Source organism: Nannobrachium achirus (genome assembly GCF_963921795.1).
Source record: "Nannobrachium achirus genome assembly, chromosome: 12".
Classification (NCBI taxonomy): Eukaryota; Metazoa; Chordata; class Actinopteri; order Myctophiformes; family Myctophidae; genus Nannobrachium; species Nannobrachium achirus.
In genome coordinates this window covers 31,556,599-31,576,048 of record NC_137832.1, presented here as the reverse complement: position 1 = coordinate 31,576,048, position 19,450 = coordinate 31,556,599, and the positions used below count along the sequence as shown (strand labels likewise).

The following is a 19,450-nucleotide window of genomic DNA, read 5'->3' as shown; positions in this document are numbered from 1 at the left end:
AGAAAACACAGGCATAGAACTCCAGAAACGTAAAGAGTGGAAAAGACAGAGAATGCAGTCAGCTTAGCAGGTGGACATCTTCCAGAGAAGGTCTCCCTGAAAATGCCCCAAACAAGTCAACAAGTCATCAAGTCATTATATACTGTTGGTGTACACTGAGATAAACTTTGATGATAGGCTCTTGCAACATATTAATATTCATGTAAACCATTTATAATTGGTCTGACATCTCTGCGGTCATCTCGTGACCTCCCGTATAGTCAGATTGCACACATTGCCCTCCATGTGCCTGGGTCCTTTAGTGGGGAGACAGCTAAGGTCTTGTCAAATCTGATGAAAGAATAGAGCTGATGCTTATGTTTGATTTTCTGAACAGCCTCATAACTTGGTCTCCATCATGTATTTGTCATGTGACGGAGACTTCCTGCAGACAGTGATGGCTTTAAATTCCTCTGAGATCTCCAGTAGAGTCTTCCCCTTGGTCTCAGGTATGAGGAAGAAGGTATACAGAGAGCCCAGCAAACACACACAGGCAAACGGCACAAAGCTGAAAGACTTCAAGGCATCCTGGGGACACAGAGAGAAGTGTTTTAACCAATAGAGAAATGTAAGGACTATACAGACTAAGCTCCAAACCTCCCAAAACAAACTGATTCGGCTACTTCTCGACCTGGGGCCCATGACCCATGTTTCTACCACACATTTTTGCGAGCCTAAGTTGTCTCAGCGTTGAAGACTGGGTTAAACAACTAAAAATGGGATTGACTTTCAAAATAGTCAAACGCAAATCTGCCCTCCATCGCCTCAGAACCCGCATATCTGACCGAACATCTCCAAAAAGTTAGTGACACCCACAGCCACAACACCAGAGGGAGTGCACACAATGGTCTGATAACACAAACCCATAAGACAAATATGGGTAAATTCTCCTTCTACAACACTGCCATGTAGCTCGCTGGCATCCTTCAAAACTGCCCTGAAAACTCACTTTTCAGGAGGCCAGAGAAGGAGGTAGTTATCACTTCTCCCATAAGACAGGCGAGAAGTGAGCACCACCTTACCTTAGCCCCACGGCCCCCAACACCTTGTTTTCTCCTATCCTGTACATACCTGTATAGTGTTTTTATATCTGCGATATTATTGAACGTTTTCTTTGCTTGCTATTTATTATGTCCATGAATTAAATACAGAGGGCTTTCAATGTAAAAAAAAGACCGTAAAAGGTCTTATTTGAGATGTTCCTTTTAGGCAGGGTGTTTAACTGTACTTATACTGTACTACTTTTCAATTGTATTGACTATACTTCTACTGTTCTCCATTTTTGTCTAATAAAATAATCAATCAATCAATCAATCAATAGGAAATTGGGTGAGTCTCAACAACGTTTCGGTAAGATTTGATCAAAGACAAGTGTTACAGGTTCAGGTGTTTTTAAATAAAAGGTCTCCTCAAGTCGTTTTGGAATACTTGTGCTGTTTGATATCAGACGGCTTCATATTTTATCTAAAAGAGGGAACAAGGCTTGGGGCATGGGGATGCTGGGGCTCAGGAGGTGGAGCAGCCGTTTAAGAATGGGAATGTTCCTGGTTTGATCCCTGGCCCTTCCTGGTTTTGTGCCTAGGTTTTGTGTTCAAGTGTCCTTGAGCAACCCCTGTTATGAGATACTTAAAGTGTGGTTCCTGTGGAAATAAGCCTCGGATTTCTAGGATCTCCTTTTAGTTGACCTTGTACCAGTGATTTGTACCCCTAACAGGGGCCGAGCACGGCGAGCAGTCCCGTTGGAGGGGTAATTTTTGCGGCTCCACGGGGGGGCGGCGCGCCGCCGCCAGGGGGTCCCTGGAGCTCCGCGATACCTCCAGGGGTCCCCGGAGGTTAGCCTGATTTCAGACTCAGCTCACGCGTCCACTTTGAGTGGGCGGGCTCTATGGGCTGGAACCAGGCTACCTGGAGGTGGAGGTGGTCCCCGAGTGTGTGCCACTCTGCAGTCCCAGACCGAGGCCCCAAAGTCGGATACGCAACGGCAAGCAAGCAAGTCTCTTTACTGTTTTAGGATTTTTTATCCTGTAGACTTGCCGTTGTAGCCTGGTTAATAAACCAGACCGCACAACACCACCCCCTGGCGGTAGTGGTGGTGTAGTGTGGTCTGGCCCCTCACGATTGAGATTCTATTTCCACCAGCCACCAGAAAGGGTTAGCCAATCAGGGCTGAAGGCTTGGGGCACGTGGTGGGTGGTGGCCTGGTTCAAAACCATTCAGCCAATCAGGCGAGTCTGTGTGTATAAAACACATCCCCCCTCCACTCTCATTACAGACATCAAACAGGCCGTAGTCTTTGATGCTTTCATTGACTAACGAGCTATTGACACTTGTATGGCTCAATCAATTACCGCAGTTCAAAACCCCTTTGAAGTTCAAAGGGAGCAATTAAGAGCTCTGGTTAGTGGTTAGGCTTTAGCCCGCCCCCCCAAGAAATGGAAGCTCTCCCTGCAATCCCAGACTCTCTTCCCAAAACGAAGTGTGTGATAGAGGCTGGCACCGCCAGGCAATTGCCGTTGTACCTGAGACCAAGCCCCCAGAACGGCTTGTAAACATTGAAGCGGCCGCCCTACTGGCCAAAGCTGTAATTTCAGGCGGGGTGAAACATACATGCACGAGCATAAGAGCGCGCCGCTGGGGTCTACAATAGGGTTCAATGGACGTCGACGTCGTTCGTGACGTCATTACGTCTCGACGTCAAACATTTTGGCCACTAGGTGGTGGCCAATTTCCCCCAGAATGCACCTGGATTAGCTACTTCCGCATGCTTCAAAACGCCACTGAGCACACTGAGCACTTGCATTGAAGTGAATGGCTGCGGGCGGGGCTGTCCGCTCTCTATTATATATACTCTATGCCTGATAGTCAGGGGACTTAAGGATACCTCGTGCTAATCAGTCTAAAAGCGCAAATTTTGCACAGATGTAGCTCAGGGTATGCTCTAATGATTTAGCTAGGGCGCCCGAGTCGGCGACCTTCGGGGTCGCCACAGCGGCCAAATCAAGTTGGGCTCCCATTGACTTTCTATACAGGAGGAAAATACCCAGAAAAACATTTTTTTTCTGGGTATTTAAGTAGGATCTGAGGGGTCTAACTAGGGGTTTGTCAATATGCTGAATCCATTGCAAGCATTTGTTTTGCACAAAAAACATTCATTGGGCTAGAAATGGCATCAGAAAATGATGCATGTATGGGTGAGCATTCATGTTAGTCGGAGGCCTTAGGGTTTTTTTTCTCGTGCTAATCAGTCTAAAAGCGCCAAATTTTGCACAGATGTAGCCCAAGGCATGCTCTAATGATTTAGCTAGGGCGCCCGAGTCGGCGACTTTTGGGGTCGCCACAGCTCCAGAAAACACCCAAAAAACTCTGAAAAGTGATGACTCATCACTTTTCATCACTAAACCATCGTTTTCTTGGGCCATTTGTAGCCCAAGGAATGTTTTTTGTGCAAAACAAATGCTTGCAATGGATTCAGCATCATTACAAACCCCTAGTTAGACCCCTCAAATCCAACTTAAATACCCAGAAAAAAAGTGTTTTTCTGGGTATTTTCCTCCTGTATAGAAAGTCGATGGGAGCCCAACTTGATTTGGCCGCTGTGGCGACCCCGAAGGTCGCCGACTCGGGCGCCCTAGCTAAATCATTAGAGCATACCCTGGGGCCTGGGCTACATCTGTGCAAAATTTCTTTTAGACTAATTAGCGCGAGATTACCATGTCATCTCCCTTGGGCCCCCGACTATGAGACGGGAGATCTGACAAGAGAGATCTGCTGAGGGAGGTGCTCCACGGCTGCAGCCTTCTGCAGCCATACCTATGAGCCATACCATAGAGCCCCCCTCTAGGGTCCGCTAGAGATGGGACGTTCGCGAACGAATCGAGTCTTTTGAACGGCTCTTTGAAATAAACGATGGGATCCGGTTCGCGGTAGGGAGCCGTTCCTTTTGTAAAATGAACAGTTGTGGAAAAAAGTACAAACATTCTTTCTTTACTTATGTAAAAGTACCAATACTGCAACGTGGAAATACTCTGCCACAAGTAGAAGTTTGGAATTAAAAAGCACTTGAGGAAAAGTACAAAGTATCGGTATCAAAATGCACTTAAAATACCAATAGTAGAAAATAGTCATTATGCAGAATGTCCCATTTCACAGTTTTTCCAATGTAGAAAAATTATTTGAAAATAGCAGATCTACAAGCTCACAATGTGTCGGCATTGTGAGCTTGTAGATCGGCTATTTTCAAAAAAGAAATGTGTATAGGGTTTAAGTAGCCTAATTTGTATTCATAATAAAAATCTCCAAAGTAACTAAAATGAGCCAGTCTTAATTGAACGGCTCTTTGAAAGGAACGGATCCCAGAGATCCGGCTCACTTCAAAGAACCATAAATCCCATCTCTAGGGTCCGCCCGCATACGTCATATGAAGGCGACACGGTGCACACAGTGGTGCGCATGCGCGAGTCCACAGTTCAGTTGTTTTGGAGGCATTTACTTTATGTCGAATTCGACAGTCAACATTTAACGGAGAGAAACAGACAATAAGGAGAGACTAACTAAAATAGACACAATGGCAAACAACAACACGGCTGAAGTAGAGATAGAGCTAGAGCTAGATATAGATATAGATATGGAAACAGACAATAAGGAGAGCATAACTAAAATAGTCACAATGGCAAACAACAACACGCCTGAAGGAGAGTCCGAGATAGACGACACATGCCGTCTTTGTAAGACGAATATGCGAGTCAATGGGATCTTAACAAATACACGCACATTATTTAAATGCTTTAAAAACACTTACACAGAGAAGGCTCCAAATCCACGAGCATTATTTAAAAGCATAACACCACAACACCCAAGAACCCCGGCGGGGAAGGTGAAAACTTTAAGCGAACGATTCAAAGATATTGGAGTTGTTCTCCTGTCTAGACCCGGCGTCTTCTCTGGGAGGATTTGCAAGCCTTGTTTTAATATACTTGTCAGAGTTGAGGAGTCCTTAAGTATTATAAACAAATGGAAGTCACAGTGTGCCGTGGAACTGGAAACACACGATGGAGGAACGGGCAGAGAGGAGAAGCCATTCAGACATCCCCCCATTCAGAGTGGGGCCGGGACATCCCCCCATCCAGACACTAGCCCTGACCTCGATGGAAGTGTTGCCACTCAGACTATTAGAAGTTGTCTGAATGGCAACATGTCTGAATGGAGAGCGGCCCCCGCGGAGAAGAGGGGCCTTGAAACGCCAACGGAGACGCCACCCCAAAAGAAATTGTGTAGAAGTTTCAACCCAGATTCTCGTGTCAGTTCTACAGAGGTAAAAAAAAAGAACACAATGTCATGCTGAAACGTTTCCATGACCCAACATATTAACTGACTAGTTTATTTGTTATGATGCTAAATTGAGCTGTGTGAAAGGTCTATATGCCTATGGAGACAACTTAACTTGTACTGTAATGTATTATTATCCTTTTAATAATGATACACATTTGTTTTGTAATTATCTAAAAACGATTTGAATATAGGTCTATACATTCTTTTTATGTTTTCAAATGTATTGACAAAATCTGATATATGTATTTTGTGAAATCTCAATGACGAACTAAATACTTTGCAATACTTTGCTTTGTTTACTTTGCAAGATGGACTTATCATATGCCATTATGTTGGTGCAAAACAACTGACTATGATCCTATCTGTCTGTCTGTCTGTCTGTCTGTCTGTCTGTCTGTCTGTCTGTCTGTCTGTCTGTCTGTCTGTCCTTTTTTCATCCTTTACCTTTAGGTGTACATCTATTACCCCAGTAAGCCCTACCCAGAGAAGTTTATATGTGACCCAGACATCAGTGGAGTCATAAACAATCTGGCAAAGAGAAAGTTCCCCACAGCAGCCAATCTGATGGTGCAGCATGCAGGTAAATATTGGTTTCATCTAGGGCTGACCCAAAAAATTCGAATATTCGAAGCTTCGTTCGAAGGCACGGTATTCGAATTTGAAAAATAAATTCGAATAATCGGCCGCGGCCGCTTGTCCTTTGGGGGGGCCGCGTGCCTTAGCTTGCATGCGCCTCGCTCCACTCTAGCGTGATAGCGTCACCCCCTTCTCACACACGTGTTAACATTAATAACAAGCCAACAGCAACGAGAGCATGCATGAAGCCATCAGAATGGTCGATGATGAAGGAAAAAAAAAGAAAAGACAGCGCGCTGTCACATATACACCGACATGCGTTTGGCACCAAAATGTGTGACACCAATGTAACATCACCCAATGCAACTATGCGATGCAGTCACACATTTCGTTACCAAACCATTGTCGGTGTAACATGATCCATGCATGCGTTTGCTGTCTTCCACTCGCTGACAGACACACAACTCAACGCAAGGAAACAAACAGCGAAAATTGGATTTTACAAAACGGACCCCGTCAGCGTCGATCCCGTTTTAAAGAGGAAAAAAGAGCTTAAAACCCAACTTGCTAGGGTTACGTTGTCGTGGTGTTGATGAAGTTTATATCGGATCTGCTGCAAGCTCAATAGTCGCGCCCGCATAGAGTAGGCTACGTTGTCTGAGCCTGACCATCAGCTTTCGGTTGATGAGTGTGGAACTTTAATTCAGACACACTGCAGTGCAATTATTTACTATAAAATCTACTATTACATTAGCGTGTACAACACCTTGGGACTTGGGAGTTAATCTGTTTGTTATATAGGGCTCGAGTCGCGCTGCAGTGTTTGCTGCTGCAGCCGCGCTTTGTTACATTACTGACGTGATGTGATTATGTCAATCCTACTTGTCCTGCAAAAACACCTTTCTTTAATGTAGAAAACATTCGTATCTTCTTCTTCCTCGTTGTATTGTTGTACTATTTAATGAAAATAAGGAGCATTATTATGAGGAAAAAACTGGTGTGTTTTCCCTTTTAAAATTGTGTAAATCGCGCATTTTTAAACACATTTCCTTAACGGTTATCACTTATGTAACCGATAAACTTTTGCTCCTGGATTGCTGGATTGTATTCGACTCTCACAGCACCAATGCAACTCCTTGCAACTGCCATCGTTGATATTGATTCCAAGTAGTTGCCAGGAGTTGCATTGGCGTGGAGTCTGTGGACTGGCCCGTTGTCCTGTATTGTTCCTATCCCTAACGTTATATGCATGCACTTTGTTACATGTTACTCTGTCTGTTTTTTACATTTGATATTGTTGTGGTTTTAAAATGCCAATAAAAGTATTCTCTTAAGGTCTTATGGATGCCCTCAAACCTGTGATGGCAGGAGTTATTGACCGGGAGTGCCAGGGTCTCTGCCATCAAAGAAACGGATTCATATTGTGGAAGACTTCCCCTAAGGAATTGAAGAATTTCTCCTTAGACAGCCTTAAGGAGGATTTGGAGCAGAAGGCACCATTCATGTTCTCTGTGATCTGCACCATATCCGGAATGCAAACAAACCATGCCTGTGCTGCTGCTGCCATTGCCCTTCGAGGTAGAGAGCGCCATCTTTCAGCCTTTGCGTACTATGTCAGTAGTATATTGCAGCGTAGTAACAAGAAGACAACATTCGATCGTTTGAGCAAGTTTGGGATCACAACCGCACATAGCAATGTTTTAGCAAAAAAAAAAGCCATGTCAGCAGTCTGTGGAGAAAACCTAACCAAACTGAAAGCTAGAAGAGAAAGACCTCCCACAGCACAGGAGAGCGCTGAAGAGCCGGTTACTGTCACAGAGGCCGATTATCAATGCGCAGACTTGGGGAGTATGGACGCACAGGAGAGCATTGAAGAGCCGGTTACTGTCACAGAGGCCGATTATCAATGTGCAGACTTGGGGAGTATGGACGCACAGGAGAGCATTGAAGAGCCGGTTACTGTCCCAGAGGCCGATTATCAATGCGCAGACTTGGGGAGTATGGACTTGCCTCCTTTGGAGTTCAGACTTGCAAGTTCTCCTCAGGAGTAGGGACTTCCGAGGACGGGAGGACGGGAGGACGGGAGGAGGGTAGTTCTGCTATTGGATCAGGGACGTTTTTAATGGTAGAAAGCTGGCCCACCCATCGATTTTTATCTTTTTTCTTTTTTTAATCATGTCTCTTTCATTAAATAAATGTTTTTTGTGTGATCATCATCTTGTTTAATATGAATAAATGAACAGTAGTACTGATGATGCATCTTTTACACTAGTAGCAGTTGGCTACTGTGTGTTTGGAGTGTTTATATTTCAAAATGTGTTGGGATGAAGTGCAGCTGGGAACACAATGCAATAATGAATAGGCTATATTCATTATTGTTCATTGCTGCTGCCACCCACACCCGTTTTAACCACAAAACCCCTTTTTTATAAATGTCCCTATCCCATCTACTGTCTGTTATATCCTAAAAAGCGTATAGAAATATGCATATGAATAACCAATATTATTAATTATAATATAATATAGCCCACTGAGTGTACAGCCCTGGGTGATTATCGTATTATATTTTGCTTTTGCAAATGATATAGTAGATCTTTTTTTTTTAATTCAGTTACTATATCGTTACACCCCTACCCACAACCTTTCATAGATTCCATATAGTTTCATTGTTTGACAGCACAATGTATTTTGGATTCATGTCAATTTGTGTTTTCTGATATTTAACCACTTGAACCGTCAATACTACCTAACCCTAATAAATTTGACCTTTCACTCTGTACTTAGTCTGCTCTTTTTCCCCTCTACACCAAACCTCTTTGCCAAAAATAGCTTATCTAAAGCTCACAAAGCCTTGCGCTGCGAGGCGTTGTGAGCTTGTAGATCTGGTATTTTTGGCTAAAGTTCTCAGGGTTCAAGTGGTTAATATTTTTTTTTTAGAAACCCCTGAAGAACCCCCTGTTGTAACTCTGAGGACCCCCTAGGGGTCCCGGATCCCCTGTTGAAGACCCATGGTTCACTATGACCGAGACCCAAGATCACGGTCATAGTGAATGAATAAATTATTCGATCTGACAACTGAGTTTCCAATTGGATTCAGTAGTTATCGTAAAAATGTGGTACTATAAAGGAGAGCACACACTGGAGGCGGGCAGCTGCGCAGCGTCGCATCGCGGTATCGACGCATGTGAAGTGCCAACCCCAACTGGATATGGCGCGCTGCCACACAGCACATCCATTCCCCCCAGTGGGGAGAACCATGGGAGAACATGTTCACTGCGTGGCAACGCTGGAAAAATAGAACAGCGGCGTATTGGCGCGGCAGACGCCGACGTGTCTGACGCCGCCGGTGTGGGTTAGTTCATTGAAAATAATGGGCCATATTTTTTACGCGCCGCCTCCGCTCCGCGTCCAGTGTGTGTTCCCCTTAAGACTACTAATCCCCCAACCCCCTCAAGGTGATGTGGATATCAACAGATACTCAGATAGGCAGTGTACTTACAATAAGGAAAGGGAAGATGAGGCCTAGCACAGCTGACCCTATCCAGCGCTGGATCCCAGAGAAGACAAACGCTGCTTGTCGATAGGATTGGACAAACATCTCATTTTGGAGAGAAGAGTACACTCCAGCTGGGAAGATTGTTGGACACATTTACCTTTATATGCAAACTTATGTTTGTCTATACATAAATATACAGTTGCTTGATTTACATATTTTTGACATCAGCTGTACTTGGCCAAATGTAATGCGCATACCAGGTCCTCCCCTGTGAAAGATTGTGAAGAGGAAAATCAAGCTTGCGGTGCTGTATGGAACCCACTCACTGGTGTCCTGTAAGGAGACAGGTGACACTTCTAATTCATACTTCTGTGAAAAAGTGTGTGGAACATCGCAGACATAAATCATTTAACAGTTCTATAGAGTAGAGAGGTCCCAGGAGCATGTAGATTCTTCCCACTCAAAAATACCATTTTAAAACTGTGTAAAAAAAGTCAGAAGCATCTACTGATAACGGGCGTCAATTGGGTATATCCATGAATGTCTCTTTGTCTATCTATTGATAATCTATTATTATGTTGTTAAATTACAGTAAAATAACTACAAATGCAAAATTTAACAAAATGGGTCACTTTAACAAGGTATTATAATTGTATATTCCACACTTCTATTCTCCCCATCTTGACAGAATGGTATATTCCCAGGTTCAGTAGGTCAGCTGCACAAGTGCAATGCATTATTGTTAATTGTGGCACGTACGTTTACTAACATGCCAAGTTTAGCTGCACTTGAACAACAGTTCCAGGCTGCCATATCCAGGCCAAGAAACCGTAGAAACAGAAAAAAAACGTAAGGTATGGCAACATGACTGGTGTCGCGCGTGCAAGACACCAGTCATGTTGCCATACCTTAGCTTTTCTGAACTGACGCCATTGACTGATAATGAAAAAAGGTACTAATTCATCCAATGAGGAAGAATATAAAGCCTGCCTAGTACCTACATATCCCACTACACGTACAGCCGCCAGCAAACATATGAAGCTGCGCTGAGGAAGGCCTGTGGGCCGAAATGGCGGTATGATCTGCTGCTGGGGATGAACCATCTCTGAGACTCTTCTTATCTGGCCAGAGGCTACAGGCTCACCTTCAGGTTGAGTGTGACGGTGGTTAACATCAAGATGGTGAATAGGGCACCAAAGCCTCCCCAGAGCAAAGGCCTCCTCCCTATAGACTCTATAAGCAGCCCCTAAGGAAGAACGACAAAGTGTGTGTGTGTGTGTGTAAGTATAAGAAAATCACATTAAATGCAATTAATGGAATAGTTTGGATTCATAACATTTCTTTGCTTAATGAGACACATTTAAATATTTGTAATTCAGTGGTATGTGCTATATTTAAAATGAAACCAAAATGTGTATGTGTTTCTTTGTTCCATATTGTTAAATGAAAAGTTATGCAAGGCTATGTGAAGCATAATATAGGATGTCTTGGGATAAGGCAATCTGGACACCAGAAAAAAGTGAAAATAAATAAATATTGTAATATGATGTATATTTTAAACTAAACAAAGCATTCCTGGAAATCAGGCAGGGCCATGATCCTTGTGCAAAACGTCTACATGCTTCCTGCAATAGGCCTGCCCTTAGAGCTTTTATCCCGTAATCACTAGCTGATTTGTGGCACATTCACTTTATTTTACTACCTGATGAATTACGTTTGACAGTATTAATTTGGGCACCGTTGGTCTGATCTGTACCAAATTTGGCACAAATGCTGTTCAGGGATCTGCCATAAAAAAAAGAGTCAAAAAAGTTGCTTACATATGGGGCATAGAGTTCTCAACGGGCCTGAAAATTAAGACCCGGCCCTAACTGGGCAGGCCCGAGGCCCTACCTGGCCATACTAGTTAGCATACATTTTAGCCTACCCTACCCTAAATGTCAGTCGGGTTCGGGCAGAATTTGAGAACTCTAATGGGGCACTACAGCAGTGTTCAACTTCAACACTGTAAATAACCGTTAGTTGGGATATTCTTGTGCTTCCTTGTGGCCCCTGGTTCCAATGTTGCTATAGGAATTCTGTCAGACCAATTAGGTCTCGCAACACAACATCAACTAAACATCAGACAAATATTGCAGTTTTAATTAACTTTACCTAACGCAAACACAGCTTTTTTGCCAAGTGAATATCTACTGACTGTACAGGCAAAAAACTGAGGGACAGTGGGACACAGTCACTCATGTAACCAGCTTGATTCAATCTCCGGTCTATTGCATAGGTAAGCAGACGTTTACTGCTCAGTAAAAGGCCTCTCCCTCAGAGAGAACCCTGATCTGGATGAGCAAGGGCGTCACAGGGGGGGGAAAGTGGGACTGAGTAACCAGGGCCCAAGGTGGAGGGGGGGGGGGGGCTTAATTATTTTATACTTTAGCTATTGAAAAATAGTTCACCGCGCTGCAAGCTTGTAGATCTGCTATTTTTGAAAAGTCGTGAAAATTTGTGCAAATCTTTGAATATATGTATTTTTTTAAGCAACTAAAATTTTGCCTCTGGGGTTAGCCTGGGATCACTTCACTTTTCGGGGTTGTAACCGGTCTGGAGCGGAAACCATAACACATGTTGTAGTACTCAAAGGACTACAATTTGCCAGAACTATCCACCGGAAACAGTTTGAACCCAAAATAATTCCCCTGCGCTCAAGGCCATACTTTTAGGGGCCTACCTAATAAACTCCTTGATGCGGAGTAGTTTTGCTTTTGAAAAAATCGTTTGCATCTTTTAGTCCAACTCGTAGCGACTGGCAAGACTACACTAGGCTACTCAAGCATTTGAATAGGGATTGGGGAAACAAATGGGGGAACCCAGAAAGACTGGTGGGCGAGGTTACTCTGGGGGCTCCCTGGAACTGAATATTTTGAGATGGGAGTCCGTGGCCAAATACATATAATTTTGGGGGTCCTTCACATGAAAAGGTTTGAGCACCACTGACATAGAAAAATCTAAAAACCTTAGAAGGATTTGAAATATTCAAAGACTTGCACAAATGTTAACGATTTAAAAAAAGCAGATCTACAAGCTCGCAGCGCGGCACTCGTGCCGCACTGTGAGCTTGTATATGTGCAATTTTTCAATAGTTAAAGCACAAAATAATACGTAATAATGCATTCCCAGTCTAGATGGGTTAAACCCCCTCCCCCTTTGAAGATCATTCATGGGGGGCTCGCAGTGAATCCTTGTACCCAGGGCCCAGAATTAGGTGCGACACCCCTGTGGATGAGCCCCCAATGTCACCACCTATTTTCTCTTCAAACCCACGGCTGTTACACTCACACATGAGATGGAGCTGAGAACTTCAGATGCTCCTACACCGAGTGTAACGTAGCGGATATTCTCCCTTGGGATACCTGCCTTCAGGAAGATGTCAAAAGAGTAGGTGGTGATCTGGAAGATGAAGGAACATAGATTGTGTTTGAGTTACACATGACACTGCACACTTTTACATTTTCCAGTGTCGTGGTACTGATTGTATAATAGTGACACGATTTTGTTTGTGAGACTCAAAATGTCTAACTTACAGACAGGTAAGGGTGAAGTGAGTGTTTGTTGATGACAGAGAGGATAATGCATAACTAAATGTATTCTGTCCCCACCACTGCTACACCAGAGAACACGATGGAGCAGGTCATCACTGACAAGGCGATGACCTGCCATCGGACGCTTCTGTCCTGAATGAACTCCAGCAGACTTTTGGAAGGGGCTCCCTTGATGGCTTCCTGCTCCGCTAACATTTCATCCATCTCCTGCTTGTAATCACCTGGACCCCACAGACTCTGGAGAGCTATTGAGAGAAGGACGGGCAGGTCATTGAAGAGAGCGAGAGAAAAACAAACAAACAAAAACAAGAAATATATCTAAGAAGATGAATTTGTACAGCTTGTACAAACTGTACAGTAGATTGAAAAGGAGAAGTGGTGATCCAGAGACAGATATCTGTTCTAAATATGTTCTTACACATGCAGATGCAAACATTCAGGAGGTAAGGTGGCTTCCTTTAAACCAGGGGTGGGCAACTTAGATGATGGAGAGGGCCACTAGTTCCATATTCACTCCAGAGGGCCACAATGCATGTACAGTAAAAAATAGCAAAACAAAATCCGATCTACAAGCTCAAGACGCGTTGCAGTGCGACGTGTTTTGAGCTTGTAGATCTGCTATTTTTGCTATTTGTGAATTGGAACCCGAAAGTATTTTTAGCTATTTTTGAATTGGAATCCTGAAAAGTAACTTTTTGCCAGACCCATGAAATGGGTAGGCTTACATAAGCAAATGTCTGTCGGTCCGGGTTTTCTATATAAAGGGTATATATGATGATGACATGATGATGACATGCCTACAAAAGGCATGATGTCATAAATGATGATGACAGACAGGGGGTCTGGCACAACCAGGTTGACCTGGTCTAGTTTTATATACACCAACCTCTTCTGCATTCCTCAACATTGCCTTTTTCTATCAGTGAGTATCTGGGAGCCTCGGGAAAGAACGGCAATGCAAGCAGATGAGCAACCGAGAAACAAGTTGAAACAGAGAGAAGGACGTTCCACATGTCTTCACGACCGAGGATCTCACTGGAAATATGAAGGTGGAATATTGAATTACAGCAACATTTTAGTCTATACCGGTATGTACATGTGCACAGCTATCAAAGGATTGAACAATCAATCCATTCAATCCTACTTATATTTGGAAAGAAAGAGAAACAAAATAATTGAAGACCTCAGTCCAACAAATTGTCCAAATAGCTTGCCGAGTGATATAAAGGTTGATGATGTCATTGTCACCAATCCTCGTATCTTTCTTGGCGAACTCTCTCCAAGGTATGTCACGTGGATGCATTGTGATACACCTGAACGTCACAAGACAAGTCAGGTCAGTTGTTTCCACAGAGGTAAATGTAAGCTGTTATGTACAGTACAGTATAGAAAATTATTTGCTGTTTGCTTACCTGATGAGACGCCAAATAGAAACTGTGCCAGTAGAATCATTTCAAAAGAATTTGCCCATTTACTTGTCAACATGATCAATGCTGAGACAATGGAGAACAAGCTGTTCCCTATCATCGCATCCTTCCTATGGAAGGAAAGGGAGTTATGAATGAATGAACAAATCAACCAATCAAACTGTTAATCTGTCGATATGAGAACGAGGGCCCTATTTTTTAGCAGGCGGATTAGCCCTATTCACGGCCCGCCCACATTTCTCAGCAACTTCCTGGTGCTGACGTCAGCTTTGAAGGGTAAAATAACACAGAAATTGCTAGACTTAAAGCCAACGAATCATTATTTCGAACGGTAAAGTAAATTATAACGCTTTGTGCCTTTTACTATCTTGTGTTCTTGATCATGCTAGCCGTATTTTATACTTCACTATTCGGAAATTGCATTAAATTTGCAGTTTCTGTGTTAACTCTATGGGCTTTTTAGCAGGGTTATACCCTTCAAAACGTGACTTCAGCACCAGGAAGTTGCTGAGTGGCCGGGCCGTGAATAGGGCTAATTGGTATGAGGCATGCAGCAGATGGGTAAATTGCTGCATGACTAAGTGTATAGTTTGGCGCGCAAAATTGCTATTTTCTGCACAATTTAGTTGGCGGGGGTGAATCTAGATCTCCAAAATCACACAAACTCACTTTATACAATATGTTATGCTTGTCTATTTGACTTTGGTATAAATCCCTCATGCTGGAGCAAATATGTTTATGTACATATAACAGATAATATTAAAGGCATGAAATACATGCACACACATAATGCCAGGATCTGTTTATTCACCAGACATAATTGAGTTGTTTCTGAAGGTTACATTATGTACCTTTTAAAACAGGGTGCAGACACATACACGGATGGTCTTTCATTGTCCAGTGTACTAAAATTTTATGCAGAGCATGCAAACGCCTTTTTATAAACATTTCTCACAAAAAGATCACATGGACACAAAAAAATACTGCTGCACGGAACTACATAATGTAGGATCTAGGTCTTCATAGCAGTCTTTTTTTTTTGTCTCCTTGGACTTAGGTGGACATCTGTATATCCTTGCAGACCTACAGTAGGCTATAGCAATGGTTCTCAACCTTGGGGAGGGGTCCCCAAATTATTGTGGGGGGGGGGGGGGGGGTCCCCAGATGTTTAGCTAAATGTTAACATTGTTTTCTCACTCAACAGTAAACAGACCAACATACAGTATACTGTAAGTGTATACATGGTATCTGCACGTTTCTAAAGTGTCAATTTAAGGACCGTAAAGACCTTTTTAGTACCTCTGGTCAAATTGTCAAATATTAGAGGCAGAAATTGGGAAAATAGCAGATCTCCATGCTCACAATGCATCGCAACGCAAAATTCAAATTGTCAAATATTAGAGACAGAAATTGGGAAAATAGCAGATCTACATGCTTTTAGATAGAGCATTTAGATCGGCTTGTTTCACCATGGAATAGATCGAGTCAAACTAAATCTAATGCCAACTCCTACAATTTCAAGTGCTTGTGCAGGGTGGGGGGTCCCCAGTTCAAATATGATTATTTTGGGGGTCGTGGCCTGAAAAGGTTGAGAACCACTGGGCTATAGCACACCCAAAGCAGACATTTGCCATCATCTGTTAGGGGTGTTATTCACTGTGGATGACTCTGCACGTCCTGCTCAAGGGCATCAGTTTGCTCTTGGGATAAATTACATTTCTGAGGACACTGTGTGTGAACCTTGCACTGACTGCACCGTAATGAAAAATAATCATTTGATCAGTCATGATTGAATCCACCTCCAACACACCCTCACCCAATCTATCCAACCCACTTCGCCTCGTGTACTTTCACCCTTCTACAGTCTGGAAAATACCTGTCACCATGCCCCACCTGCCACGTGATTGACTGCGATTCACACCGTTTCACCTGTTTCCCAAAAATAGGGCCCCATATTGCATGTCACTTACCTTCCAAATGTTCCTATATATAAGTAGATGATAGAGCCACATAAGCCTCCAAATGAAGATATAGAAATAATAGCTGACCAAATTAGTTTGACTGATTGTGGATGTAGGACCTCTTCATATCTCTCATACCAACTGCTGTTGATGAAGCGTTGTATGTACTGTAAATGCATTAAAAGAATTAAGGGATTGCACTACTAAACTCCATTTAACTCACTAAACAAGGCAACCTAGAGAGATGTGTGTAGTTGAGCCGCGAAATGGAACATTTGTCAATTTGCACTATTATATTAGTCATCTAAAATGGCTTGTGAAATGCTCTTCTTCTCTGATGAATGAGTTCTGAATGACAATGTTTTAATCAATAACTGACATTCTTGACCTTTAGCTTTAAACACCAAATTACACCACTTGTCATATATTGAGTAGGGATTTAATATACAGTATGACATTTCAGGCCTTGTGTATGATTTGAAGATGATACAGTATTAGTAGTAATTGTAGACAGAGTGACATGCAATAGACAAACAGATTGTTACATTAGTTTTCCATCTCTGTGGCTCAACTGAGACATATTTCTTGTATGTATTGTAACTATTTAAAGGACCACTTCACCCATTTTCAGCCTATCTTCCTATAATTGTAATGTCTATCTATCGATGCAGTATATGCAGACCTCACACTTACGTTGCACTGATTATCCAACCAATATGGCTGAGTCACAGTATTGGGGGCTTTGTCAGAGTCTGTCTGTGTCCCATTTGTGCCCATACCCTGCATATTGAAATGCCCATATACCTGTATGAGCATAATGGTTGGATCGGTGGTTCTGGACAACTGGATATCCATCTATGCCCTTATATGGATATATCGAAGGTTTTGGACAACAGCATATCCAAACAACTCTGCGGCAATCCCATACATGCGCACTATATTTGCATAGTGGTCGGATCTCTGAGCATGCCCCTGCACCTATGCCCATATTCGGAGCTGACTGATTTGTTTTTTTGTGACGATGTGTTCCTCCGGAACAACGTTCCAAGAATAGGCTGTAGTTTCTATGCTTGGAATCTCATTGATTATGTCATTGGTAGGCAGGTTTCTGAAAAGTGCATAAGGACCAATTATAAGAAGATACGTTTGTAAATGGATGAAGAGATCCTTTAAGTACTGTTCTCAATTTCATACTTCACCATTGTCACTGCTGTACAGTAAGCAAGAAAGCAATTGTAACATAAATGCAAATCCATCCTTGTGACAGTCTATACAATCATCCTACAAACAAGGGCAGGGCAGTCACAAATGTTACAGGCCCATCTATACAGTAGAATAGAGATATGGTAAGAAATACTAGAGAGGGAGAAATGAAAAAGATAGAGAGAGATATTTGAAACAGATAGAGGGCTCTATTTTGATTGGCTTACATAAGTACCAGCTCTTATGCCTTAACTTAAAGGGCTGTCCATTCTGTCACAGACCAAGCAAACTTTTCATCAGAGAGTTCTGACTTTCCAACGTGCATCTTTCCGAACTCTAATTCGGGGTAATGCTTTTCAGAAGATGCAAGTGACGTCATTTTGTAGTTGAACCGGACCTTTCCGACAAAAGGTTTGGTGGTCGGAGACAGTATGGACAGGCCTTAAAGTTAAGGCATAAGAGCTGGTATTTAGCACAGTGTGTGCTTCTCTTCAACTAAGTATTGGTTAAATATACTACATGTAGCCTATATAAAAGAAGTGATAAAAGGAGAATGCAATTGACCAGAAATGTATCTCACTGGTGAGGGGGAGCTGATGACTGTGGCACGAGAGCCATTCTGAAAGGTCCCTCCAATTCCTAGCATGATGATGAATAACAAACCTTTACCACGAATCTAAAGTGGAAAGAGAGGATTAACAGTGAATACCCACACTGAAGATTTATTGAAATGTGACAGTACGGTCAATGACCTTCTTCAATAACTACTCTCAGATTATTTTACTATACCTATAAACCAAGACTTTTATGCAGGTGTGCAAACTGCATTTCGAACTCAAAGTTTAGCTTAAAGAGGGCACAGTAAGTTTTCATATTTTCATGCACATTTACATAATGGTTATGTTTGTTAATAATAAATACAGTACGTAATAATAAAGCGATTTGGGGGAAATTGTTGGAGGTACTCAGTATATGTTGACTATGGATGATGACATGTAGTTTAACTGTCAGTTCTTTTATTATTCCGATAAGAAAAGGTATGACGTCAAGACTAGTTTCTGCTCCCATGGTTTATTGCTAATCCGGAAAGACTGTCATTTTTAGCTGAGTCACTGAGCATACATTAGGTGGGCCTATAAGAAGAAAAATATATACATTTTCTTTATTCTGCATCATTTCCATGTTGCTAAAACAAATTGTCAAAACTAACTCATCAGGCTGATTGATTAGGATTTTCTATCATTCATATTAATTTTGTTTTTAATTATCATAATTGATATCCTGTAAAACTCATGAAAGTGATAAATAACTTAAATAAAACAACTCAGTGAAAACCTTACCAGCTGCCTCACTGAAGTCCCCATTCTGTCTTTAATAGTAGCCTACAGGGTATGTGTCACTGACATTTGGAAGCTTACATGTGTTGAGACAGCATGTACTATTTCAGGTTTGCAAAGATTAATTTTTTACATCTGTGGCTGGAAGAACAACCCACCTCATGAGTCACTGTCACGCTCCTGCAGGTTTCAGCTTCAGTGTAAACCATGATGGTGAGTGGTGACATGGTTGCATCAGTCTGACTTTAAAAATACATTTTTCGTACTTGGACTTGAACAAGTTATGTTGTCAACTACAACGTTGTGGAAAAACAGACCGATCCTCATGTATGCAAATGCTCCACTTGTAGATATTTGTAACTTGTAATTGAATGGACAGATTGCCATGAAACTCACTGAACAGAAGTGTTTGCAGGATACACCATAACCATTTGAGTGACTGCATGACCTTTTCCTCAAGCATCACATTTAGATTTAGGCCAGAATGCTG

At 42.5% G+C, this 19,450-nt stretch overlaps 1 protein-coding gene across 1 annotated transcript; it reads right to left on the bottom strand.

The window, feature by feature from the left end:
* Positions 1-16: 16 nt before the first annotated feature.
* slc2a9l1 (solute carrier family 2 member 9, like 1) lies at positions 17-19,187 on the bottom strand (the record flags this gene model as incomplete). Its single annotated transcript, XM_080738567.1, has 12 exons — positions 17-567; positions 9,443-9,570; positions 9,766-9,772; positions 10,584-10,685; positions 12,770-12,880; positions 13,090-13,277; positions 13,919-14,067; positions 14,216-14,345; positions 14,445-14,569; positions 16,508-16,587; positions 18,204-18,299; positions 19,119-19,187. The coding sequence occupies 12 exons, from the start codon at positions 19,185-19,187 to the stop codon at positions 379-381; spliced, it is 1,374 nt and encodes a 457-aa protein (XP_080594693.1). The 3' UTR covers positions 17-378.
* Between the last annotated feature and the right edge of the window lie 263 nt (positions 19,188-19,450).